The 11,365-nt window shown below is 50.2% G+C and overlaps 2 protein-coding genes across 2 annotated transcripts in view; one reads left to right on the forward strand and one right to left on the reverse strand.

Moving 5' to 3' along the window:
• The window catches only part of LOC110478368 (uncharacterized), a 35,181-nt gene extending 31,131 nt beyond the window's left edge, over positions 1-4,050 (reverse strand). Inside the window, exon 1 of the mRNA XM_085588116.1 lies at positions 3,747-4,050. The gene's annotated coding sequence lies outside the window, so the exon portion shown is untranslated. The remainder of the gene's footprint in view (positions 1-3,746) is intronic.
• A 69-nt stretch (positions 4,051-4,119) lies between these two features.
• PFN2 (profilin 2) lies at positions 4,120-9,373 on the forward strand. Its single transcript, XM_021544937.3, has 3 exons — positions 4,120-4,357; positions 5,336-5,528; positions 7,341-9,373. The coding sequence occupies exons 1-3, from the start codon at positions 4,226-4,228 to the stop codon at positions 7,436-7,438; spliced, it is 423 nt and encodes a 140-aa protein (XP_021400612.1). The 5' UTR covers positions 4,120-4,225; the 3' UTR covers positions 7,439-9,373.
• Positions 9,374-11,365: the final 1,992 nt, after the last annotated feature.

Here is an 11,365-nt window from a genome sequence, read left to right on the forward strand (position 1 = left end):
AGTTTTGGCTTTTAAGATTAAATTCCCCACAGCCTTTCACCCACAGCAACAGCTAGTTGCCAGAGGCATGAGATGAGTCACCATGAGTTTGGGCAAAATAACAAAAAGGCCTTAGACTGAGTATGTTTCCACCTTCCCAACACTGTGCCAAGCTATCTACAAACTTAAAGAAATTTAGAGTTTCATACCCTTATTTCATAACTGAACAGTTAACAGTCACCTATTTGGATTCTGTTTGCTCGACTTTAAGCAAAACAAAATACTGCAGGATCTAAACACACTGAGGAGTTTGCTCGGTAACTGTGAGGCACAGAAGGCTGTGTCACATAGGCCTAATTCTCCACTTGTTACTCCTATAGGGACTCATCAAAGACACCATTATGAACCGGAGACTCTCTCTCCAATTAAGAATTTACATACAGCGTACTTTAATTTCTAGGAATAAGGTTTCTTTTCTGTTGGCCACCAGCAAGATAAAAATCCTAAAGCTGAGCAAAGTTCCATGACTTTAGACACATTTTTTAGTGCTTTGGCCAGTCTGTAAATCACGTGCCCAAAGAACTGTCCTTCCTCCTATTTTAAGTACTTCTGGAAGCCACTGAAACAGAGGCAATTTCGTGCTCTTATATGACATAGCCATATCCCTACACCTGCATCTGATTTTCATTGTGGGTTTGTTCTGCTTGAACTAGATGGTTAAATAAAGAATAAGCAAGGGAACCCCCTCAGAATTCTTTACATAACTGTCTTACATAGGAAGACAAAGGTTTTGCTGAGCTATCTTACTGGTAAAACCATACCAAGCCAAAATCCTCAAAGGAGATTAAACTCTCATAATGGAGTTAAACCATTGTTCCAAACATTGCAAGATACACCAGAAAAGCACCTCTTTTTCAGAACTGTCTGGATGGTTTAAGTGCCATTGTACAAGGCTGTCTGCAGTGCAGTCACAGCTGTGCTAGCATGGGACAGGACTTTCTTCATGTACAGCTCTAGTAGCTGTGCAATAAACTCTGGACTGTGGTCTTTATGAATGTTGCATTTTGAATTACCATATTTTTAAACCTATTTTCACGTTTTCCCCACATTAATATGTCATTTCCATAATTCATTTCTAGCTAACAGTCATCCCAGTCTTTGGTGGCTTCCGGGGTTTCAGCCAAGTCCTCTGTGGAAGGACCCTGCCCAGCCTGACCCTCACCAGGCTGACACACACTGCTCCTGGCTGCCACCAGACGTGAATCCACTGATTTGTAGCACTTGTGTGTTGGTGTGTCCCTCTGCACTTCCAGAAGCACAAGTGGTGAAGAGACAGACAGCTCAGCAGGAGCCCAGCGTGGTCACTGCCGACACGGGCACCATCTGCCAGAGCCCAGCACTGCAGCGAGCTCTGCTTCTGGGGAGTTCATCTCCACAAAGAAGCCCTCCTGACTGTACATAAGTGCTGTTTACAGTAATCTCCAAATGGTGAAAAACATCAATTTGGTGAAAGACACTTAGAACCTGTGACACCATAATGGTTGGACTAAATTATCCCAGAGATCTTTCCCAGCCTAAACAATCCTCTTGTGAGAAGTCCTGCCTTTGGCTGTCATCATTCCAAGCATAGCAGCAGTATGGTAGCTACAAGGCCTGACAGGAAGACCCAAGTTACATGACTCACAAAATATAACCCTCCCCCAAGTCTTTGGCCAATTTTAGTTTTTCTGTTAACAACATAAAAGCAGTCAAGTTTCTCACAAAGCTGTAAATAGTGAGTACACTCTGGTTAAGCACAGCCAGTACTTTAAAATTCTTCCAAATTATTCTTTTTCTTAGATGTGATCCAACATCAATTTTAGACAAAGTTCTGAACAGAAGCAAAAGACCAGGAATTGTTACAAGCTGCACAAAATCCTACCAAATTGTGGCTGAAGTGTGCAACTAAATTCCAGAAAAAACAACTACCAGGTGAAATGTAGGAAGAGGCTAAAATGCAAGAAATAATGAATTCACAACTATTTACTATATGGCTACATCTTACAAGCAGTCCATTTCATATGTGAGTCTAGGCACTGATGTTAAAATGACCTACAACAGCTATCAATTTTAACAAGGATATTTTTATACATATATAAATATTTTGCTTCAGAAATGTTTCAATTTCCACTTAACTCTTATAGCAAAAAAAAAACAAAAAACAACAACCTTGGAGGTCCCTGCTCTTACAATCTTTAACATACAGAGCACACCTCATTTTCTTAAATCCAGCAGTCTCAAAGGTGCTGCTGCAGTAGTGTCTACACAAACAGTTGTATAACACAGCACACAACCAAATGAGGCACCTAAGAGTGAAAATAAAATTAAAGAATCATGATTTTCAGAACCACTGGTGACTTCTGAATCTGCAAATTATACATGCTACTGGTAACTTTGAAACATTAAATAATAGCAACCCAATTCAGACTTCACTTTCTAGATACATTACTAGAGTTAGTTCACAAATAACATGAATAGAAGCTGAGCTATCAAGCAGGTGTGAAATCCTCTATTCTGATCCAACCATTTGTGTTAAGGAGATCCCAGACTTCCATGCAGTTATTTCCAGTTTAAGTCATTCAGAGCAGATGTCTGTATTCCCTGCATGGCTAATACAATCTACACATCAAAACAGCACTCACACCACTGATCACCTGGTCTGTGCAGCTATCACAAAAGGTAATATTCCCTGTGAGGCAGGAGCTGTATTACCTGGGCCTCTCTGCACTCTGACATACACTTGTCAAAGAGGCAAAGCACTGAAGCACCCCACATCAGCCTAGCGTGGCTCTGGGTTCTGGGGGAGCAGCAGCTGCCCCCGCAGCCTGGCCCAGCTCTGGGCTGTGACACAGGACTGGATGCTGGGCTCCAAGGGTTCAGGAGGCCACAGATGCTCATTGGGCAGAGGGAATGGACAACTGTGCTGCAGGGTGAGATCCCTTCAGGCAAGAGGGGCATAGCCTTTGGCCAAAGCCCTGGAAAGGCATAGGTTCTTGTGTGAGATATCTGCATGCTTGTACCAAGCAGTCTGCTGTCCAAGAGAAGCACACCTCTTATTAATCAAAGGATAATGATGCTAGCACAATAGTCATCCCATAAAGCTAACTCACCCTGCTCAAAAGTAAGATGATCGCCCCACTAATTTCAATGTTACTGAAAACAGAGCAATTGCCTCAAAACACACCGTTAAGGTGCTGGCGAACACTCCTGCGACCCAGGACAGCCTTGGAGCAGCCAAGCCATCCTGCGCAGAGCCCAGTATCAGTGCAGCAAACCAACGGCACCAGCCTGCGGTGTTGTAAAGGAATGTAGAACTAAATTATTGCAATAGAAACTTGGCAATATCTGGAACAGTAAACCCCAAACTCGCCAGTTACAACCCCGTGTAGAAAAAAAACGTAGCAGATGATGGTCTGTGAGACAGGGCCGTGAGGTCCGGGAGGATGAAGGGCACGGGCGAGGCAGGCAGGGGCTGAACCCCTGTCCGAGGGGCGCAAAAGCAGGGGTGAGATTACACAAACAGCACAAATGCGGCGACTGCCCGGGGCCGCAACGGCACAGCGGAGCGGGCACGGCAAGCATGGGCCGCCGGACCCGCCGTGCACGGAGCGGGCACCGCTCTGCCCCGCAGCCCCGGCCCCTCCGGGCTCCCCCGGGTCCGCCCGCCGGGCAGGCAGCGCAGCGCCGCGCCCCGGGCCCGGCTGGAAGGCGCCGCCGCCGCTACTCACCGATCCCGGCCGCTCCCGGCCTCCAGCGGGGCACCGGGGCGGCCGCACGGTCGTCGGGCCCCGCCGCGCCGCGGCCCCGCGCGATCCGAGCGGGCAGGGCAGGGTCCGGCACCGCCCGCCCCGCACCGCCGCCGGGCCGCGCCGGGCCGGGCCGGCACCCACAGCGCTCCCGGGACTGGCCGCGCCCACACCCACCGGCCGAGCGGCCCCGGGCAGCGGGCACCGGGCACCGAGCACCGCCCCCGACGCCGGCCGCAGCCCCGGCCCGGCCCCGGCCCCGCTCCCCCCGGCCGCGGGGGCGGTGCCGGCCGCGCCCCTCCTCCCCCCGCCCCCGGCGCGGCAGCGCAGGGCTGGGCTGGGCCGCGCCGCCGCCGCCGCAGCGCTCGGTCCGCTCCGCCGCCGCACCGCCGGGACCGCCGCCCGCCCCGCGCCCCCGGCCCGCCCGCTGCCCGCTCGCCCTCGCCCGCCGCCCCGCGACCATGGCCGGCTGGCAGAGCTACGTGGACAACCTGATGTGCGATGGTTGCTGCCAGGAGGCCGCCATTGTGGGCTACTGCGACGCCAAGTACGTCTGGGCAGCCACGGCCGGCGGCATCTTCCAGAGCATCACGGTGAGCGGAGCCGGCGGGAGCGCGGCCGGCGGGAGCGGGGCTGGGAGCGGGGCTGGGAGCGGCGCCCACGGGCCGCGGCCGGGGGACGGGGGCACCTTGCGGGCGAGGGGCGCGGGCCCGGCCGCCCGCGCCGCCTTTTTGTGCGCGTCGGGAGCGGCGCGGGGCCGGTGCCGCGGGCGGGGGCGGCGGCCGGCCCGGAGCGGGGGGTGCGGGCGGCGGGCCCGGCGCGGCGCGGGCGGCGGAGCAGGGCGGCTCGGACGGCGCCGCGCCGCCGGCTCCATGTTTTCTCCGCCAAGATGGCGCTCTGCCATTGATGCTCCCCCGCCCTGCCCGCCCGCGCCCCCGGCCCGCCCGGCCCCGCCGCCCCGCGAGCAGCGCCGAGCGCGGCCGCCGCCGCGGCTCCCCCGGCCGCGCGCGGGCCTGCCCCGGGCGCGGCGGGCCCGGTCCCGGCCGAGGCGGAGCGGGGCCGCCTGGGCCGCGGTCGGGGGGCCGGGCCCGCCGTGACGCTGCACTTTGCGGCCGCCGCGGTGCGGCCGGGCCCGCGCCGCGCCCCCGGCTCCGGGCCCGGGGCCCTTCCCGAGGGGGAGGCGGAGGGGCCGCGGCGGCGGGAGCAGTCCGGGCCGCAGCCGGGCTGGTGCCGCCGCCGGGCTGGTGCCGCCGCTGCGGACAGGCCCCGGGCTGATCTCCCGGGACAGGTGCGGACAGAGCCCGCGCCAGCCCGGGGCCAGGCTCCAGCAGACGCCCTGCGCCGCTTAACGGGCTCGGGCCCGGAATCGCCGCGGCAGAGGCTCCCCCGCGCGCAGCGGCCGCGGAGAAGCGCAGACTGCGCCTAACAAAGCCCTGTGTTCTGGAGCACTTCCTGCGGGCAGCGAGGGGAAATCACGGCCTCTGCCTCTCCGCATGAGACAGGAGCGGTTCTAAATAGAAATTACGGCAATATACCCTTCCGTGCTAACTCTGAACTCTTTCCTTTGACAGCCAGGAGAAATAGATATGATTGTAGGAAAAGACCGAGAGGGTTTCTTCACCAATGGTCTGACCCTTGGTGCAAAGAAGTGCTCTGTGATCAGAGATAGCCTGTATGTCGATGGTGACTGCACAATGGACATCAGGACAAAGAGTCAAGGTGGTGAGCCGACATACAATGTTGCTGTAGGCAGAGCTGGACGAGGTAAGCATCCTTTTCTCTACCTTCAGGTAGCTAAATTAGGAATATGACCCTAAGCATAGACTCCAGCTATTAGAAAAACCAAACTACTGTATTTGATGGCTAATTTTGGGAAGTGGTGCAAGGAAGTGGATGGCAGTGCTCTGGCTGAGTTCTGACTGAGAATTATAACATCCCCCTTCCCACCTGCATCCCAGCCCAGCACCAGGCTGTGCAGTAGTGAACAGGTCTGTGACAAGCAGGAAAAAGCAGGCTGCAGCTCCAAGCAGGCTTAGCTGGTATTCCATCACTTCATACCTGAAGCTCAGGAGGGGTCTGTTAATGACAGCCATTGACTGCAAGCTTTCTCATTGTAAGTTGCTTGATGGGAAGTTTATTCTGCAAAGATGTGAATCTCATGTAGGAGCTGCTCCTACTTAAAAAGTTCTACACAAACTCTTCTTGCACTTCCTATTGAGCCTGCTGAAGTCTGTCCAGGCAGAAAAAGCCTGTCCAGTTTGGTACCACTGAGAAATGTTCTTCATTCTCAGATACCTGCTCCTTGCACTCTCCATTTAACTTCCAGTAAAACCTATTATGGGGCAGCCACCCATCTGGGATATGAAATACTGTCTGGGAGTGGTGTGCCTTATGTTGGGAACACCTGGGCTAGTGTTTTTGGGCTGGCTGTGGAACAGGTTCCCGAGTGACAGGACCTTGGCTAATAGGTGTAAAACCAAAGGCAGAGCAGATGTCTGTAGGCTAAAGCCCAAGGCAGGCATGCAAGGAAGAGGGTTGGCAGCACTGCAGAGAAACTAGCATTGTTCTGACTTGTGAAATGACAATGAGAACTGTCTTAAGCTTTTATCAGCAAATTTCTATGGAGATAGAATTGTAGAGTCACTAAGGTTGGAAAAGCCCTCCAAGATCAGAGAGTCCAACCCTTCTCCCGCTGCGCCCAAGGCCACCACTGACCCACGTCCTCAAGTGCCACAACCGCAGGGCTTTTAAATCCCTCCAGGACTGGGGACTCAACCACTGCCCAGGGCAGTTGTGCCAGGGCTGGACAACCCCTGATACCCAACCTAAACCTTCCATGGTGCAACCTCAGGCCCTAGGGTATGATCATGTGTAGGTAGACTGACTGCAGCATTCCCAGCTTGGTGAACAGTCCCTGGCCTGTGGCAGCCCAGTGCTCATTGTGTCCCACTCTGTAGGGAAAGCTGGGGGGATATCTGATGGCAGCTCACAGTGGCAGTTGCTGGTGAGCCTCCAGTGTTCCTTTCACCAGATAACCTGGGGCACCTTGCTGGGGGAGTGGGGAGAGCCTCAGCATGACAATTGTCCCTGTGTTTTGTCTTATGTAAAAAGTGTGGTTTATAGTTGTGTTACTGCGTGGAAAGTCTCAGCCCAACTCACTCTTTGGGGTTTTTTACCAGCATCAGGGCAGTTACTCTGGTTCCAAATAATAGGAATTTTCTTTTGCCACTCTCCAGTCATGCTTGCACACACAGTGCACCCCTACTCCCACAGGTGTTTCAACTGCCACTGGGATTTCCTTGCTGGGTGATGACTGATGGTGAGAGGCACTGTAAAGCTGGTGCCATTTTTCTTAGCAGTGAACACTTAAAACTTCCACAGCTAGATAAAATCCCTGAGGATAGCTTGTACCTTCTCCCAGCCCTATCTACATCTGTGTTTTAACAAAACTGTTAAATTAGCTTAATACCTAAATACTAAATCTTGAATTTGAGGGTGTTTATTGCACTGCCTAAAACTTGTATTATTTCCATGTCTAATACACTCTTTTAAAATTTTTTTTCTTTTCTCTTTCAGTCTTGGTCTTTGTAATGGGCAAAGAAGGGGTCCATGGAGGCGGATTGAATAAGAAGGCATACTCAATGGCAAAATACTTGAGAGACTCTGGGTTCTAGTTGTTAGGCAGACTGTTAAGTATTAGGGGAAGATTGCTATTAAACTTTCCTGGCGGTGAGCTTTAAACCTTACATTCTGGAAACTTTACTAGCAATGCAGGGTGATGGGGTATGAACCTGTGTCTCCTTTGTATCCCTTTGTTGGTGGGGAAAGGTGTTGTTTTTGGTTTTTTTTCCTTTAATTCTTTTCATTTCTGTTTTGTTTCCTTGTGTACTCCAGCATTGGTTATAGTCATGGGAAAGGAAGGTGTCCATGGAGGGACACTCAACAGGAAAGCATATGAACTGGCTTTATACCTGAGGAGGTCTGATGTCTGAGCAGCCTCTCCCCATCCACCTAGCAGCTGTCTGCACCACCACCCGCTTGTGCTCAGTGCTACCAGACTGTAGATGGTAGTTTGTGGTTTTTTATTTACCCATTTCCTACTGTCATAACTCCAGTTCCCCTTTGTTCATCTCTGTAACCACTGTAGGTAACCGAGCCCGTCTGGCACCAGCATGACGATGATATGCATGATAACTTGAAACCTGGGAGGGGAACATGCCAAGTGTAGGCTCTGCTTTGTCTTAGCAATTAGTATGATATTGACAGCTAAACCAACTGAGATACTAAACAAGGTGCCGATTGTACAATCTAATTTGATCAATGCCTCTTCAGCACTTTGAGCAAGTCACAGCTCACTAGTCTTCCTTTCACAGAGCACGGTTGGGAGGAAAAAAGTGTGTGCATATCTTCATTTCTGTCCCTGTCTTTGTTTATATTTTTTAAACCCATGTGTTTGCTTACACCCATTTTTATAGTGCCTGGTTTGTTTAACCAATTTGCCACTCAAAAGCTATTAATGTCACATTAGTTTTGTCATTGCACTTCACTGTAGGCTTAACTCTCTTACTTTTTCTTGATGTTGTGAAGGTTGTACTGCTTAACAAGTGCAATCACAAAACTATGAAAGGGTACACATGTACTTCCTCCCATGACCTTAAACCACCATCCTAAGGACTTCCCAGACATTCCATCATTACAATAGCTCAGGCACTTTTTTTTTTGCCAGCTCCTATTCTGTAGTTGACTTGTGCAAGGCTGCCACTGTGGCCATTAGCTAGCCTGGTATAACCAGCTGGAGTGTGTCTGGTTTCAGTTTCTCATAGGACCAATTTAATTTGCAGCTTGGGGGTCGGGGGGTGGGCATGGTGTATTTGTTTTTTAATATGAAACTGCAATGTCATTGTGGAAAACTGCCACCTTCAGCTACCCTGGAGCTCTGACTGGCTTCAGTCTTTCTGCCAGATCACTCAATGGTGCAGAGTTTGGCTGCTCTGAAGCCACTGTCTGGATGAAGGTTGGTAGTTTGTAAGCTAAACTGTCAAAATACCATTTCAAATTTAAAAATATTCATCTGGCCTGTCACACCCTCGCTGCAGAAATGATGGAGTGAGCTGCCTTGTGCACGAGTCATCTGAAAATGTCTGTAACCAAACTCAGTTCAGGCACGGTTCTGACCTGTATGTCCATTGCAAGAACTGCAGAACTCTGTATACTAAAGAATAAATGGGAGATGGTAGTGGTTGGAATAACTGACTTGGCTGTCTTGTGATGAATTTTTTAATATGTATTCTGTGCCATACTATTGTTTAAAAAAAAAAAAGTGAACTGTTGCTATTGTGAGATGGATTTTAACTGACTCTGAGGGTTTCTTTTGACTGGCACTACCTTAGGGACATTCTAGTATTTGCTTCTATTGTTGGGCCTTGTGGATAATGTACAGATTTAAACAAATTCTTGTTGCTGATTTGTCCATTTCTTTCCCTGCACTTTGTTACATCTGGGATACAGTCTAACTCATCTGATTTAATATGCATTTCAAAAAATGCCATAACTATTAAAAACACCTTGTTTACAGACAGATGAAATAAATTTATTCCAACCAAACAAAATCAGACTGTTGTAATTTTTTTGCCTCACATCCAGGAAATCCTGAGGCTCTTCAGTGCATGGCTGGCCACATTAGCAGGAGGTCAAAGTGCAGTTTTAAGTTTGGCAGGACAGCAGTAGTGTGATAATGTAAGTGGTATGATATGATAAATAGTGTGATAATGTGACTTCAGTCAAAAGCCAGGCAGTCTTTGGGGTAGATCTTAAATTAGGAGATGATTTCTCATCTCTTAATTCCATGTTTACCCAGCTCTCTGGTGTGGGGTTCTCCTGCCCTCTGACTGCCCAGTACACCGTTCCTAAACAATCTGAAGGCAGCTTCGCATCAGGCCTGGCAAAGGAGGCTGTGGTGGCCGGCCCAAGTCAGTACAGCCAGGGTGGGAATGTGCTCCTCTCACCCAGGGAAGGGGCAGATTTAAGGTCCCCATTACCTTAAAGGATTGCACTTGTATTTGTTACTTCTGCTGAGAACTCCTAAAAACACAGGCCCAAGGTGTGTCATGGCAAATCCCAGAGTTTGTGGGACAGGAGGATAGCTGAACCCAGATCATGGGAGGTACATCTGCCTTCCTGGGCCCTCAAACTAGTCAGGTGCTTCTGGACAGGACCTGAAAACCTTTGTTTTCCCCTTCTTCCCCCACACCTTCATTGTTGTCAGCTGCACCTGCTCCTCTGCTTGGCACTAGACATGGATCCAACTAAAACCTTCCTATATATAGTGTTCATATTCTCCCACTGCCAAGTAGCTCTGCATCTGAACTGGATCTCCCAGTGCCGGAGTTAGAGCAGACCAACACACCCAGAGCACAGAGCAAATTCCTGCTCAGTAGTAACTGGTACAGATGATGCAAACCTGCTTCCCTCATAAAACACATGTGCAGCTGTGCTCAGTATCTGAACAAAGTTGCATTCACCAGACTGCAGAACCTTGTTTCTCCCTAGTTAGGAGGAATGAGGATATTATATTCCCAGAGCTGCTTCTATGTGAAGGCCAGAGTGGATGGAATTGACTAGAGCAGCACCTCAGAACAGAGCAGCTGCTGGCAGCACACACCAGGTACTTGTCATCACATGCCTTAGTGTGACATTGGTCAGAAAGAAACAATTTCCCTCTCCTGAGGTGTATGTCACCTGTATACTTCTGCTTGGTTAAGAATTAGGTGGTGTTCAAATTACTTTTTCAAATGCATTTGTTGGTGAGTTTTCCAAGCATAACTGTCTGCAACTGATTGCAGGCACTAGAATTATGTAAGAGCGTATTACAAAGTTTAGGTCAGTTTAGGTTCTGGAACTCTTCAGATTTTGGGGGCTGCTCCTGGATACAATAATGAATAATCATATACGCTCACAGCAACAGCAGGGATGTATTTTAAGAAACATCTTTCAGCATAGTAGTTACATTTTCAGAAACCATTTTCCCATTTGGACTCACCTAGACATATACACACCGAAGGGGAATTTTGCCTTGTGAAAATAAACCACTACACTGACTGTTACGACCCCATGGCTGCTGGCAGCAGTGGTTTGGACATGAAGCATTCTTTCATTATTATCCTTTTGCTGTGCCTCATTGTGCAAAATAAACTTTTTCCTGCTCTCAGCCAGGCCCAGAAAACAAATCTGCACTGCAGGGTGTGTGGCTGCAGAGAGTGCAAGGTCAGGAACCACATCTGGGACCACCTCACCTGCCATGGCTTCTCCAGAGTTCTGGCTGTGGTTCTGCAGGTGCTGACAGCTGGGTAGGAATTGTTCAGAGCACCCTGCTCTTCCTTCCACTCCTCCAGGCAAACTACAGACTCTGGACAGTCCAAACTCCTCCTCAAGCTAGAAGTGAACAAAAATGAAGGTTTTCTGCATAACTCAGACCCCTGCACATAGAACTGGTCAGTGCAACCCCTTGTACTATGGTTCACAGTATGATGCAGGAAACATCTACTTGGGCTCCCACCAGTTCCATGTTACACATCTTCAAAAGCATTTCACCCTCAATAATG

Source organism: Lonchura striata, chromosome 9, assembly GCF_050655825.1.
Source record: "Lonchura striata isolate lonStrDom1 chromosome 9, ASM5065582v1, whole genome shotgun sequence".
In the NCBI taxonomy this organism is placed as follows: domain Eukaryota; kingdom Metazoa; phylum Chordata; class Aves; order Passeriformes; family Estrildidae; genus Lonchura; species Lonchura striata.

Excerpts from the sequence above, each read along its gene's own strand:
- PFN2 (XM_021544937.3), top strand. The coding sequence starts at position 4,226 with ATGGCCGGCTGGCAGAGCTACGTGGACAACCTGATGTGCGATGGTTGC. Across the intron at positions 4,358-5,335 it reads GCATCTTCCAGAGCATCACG|CCAGGAGAAATAGATATGAT; the intron begins GTGAGCGGAGCC and ends TTCCTTTGACAG. Across the intron at positions 5,529-7,340 it reads TGTAGGCAGAGCTGGACGAG|TCTTGGTCTTTGTAATGGGC; the intron begins GTAAGCATCCTT and ends TTTCTCTTTCAG.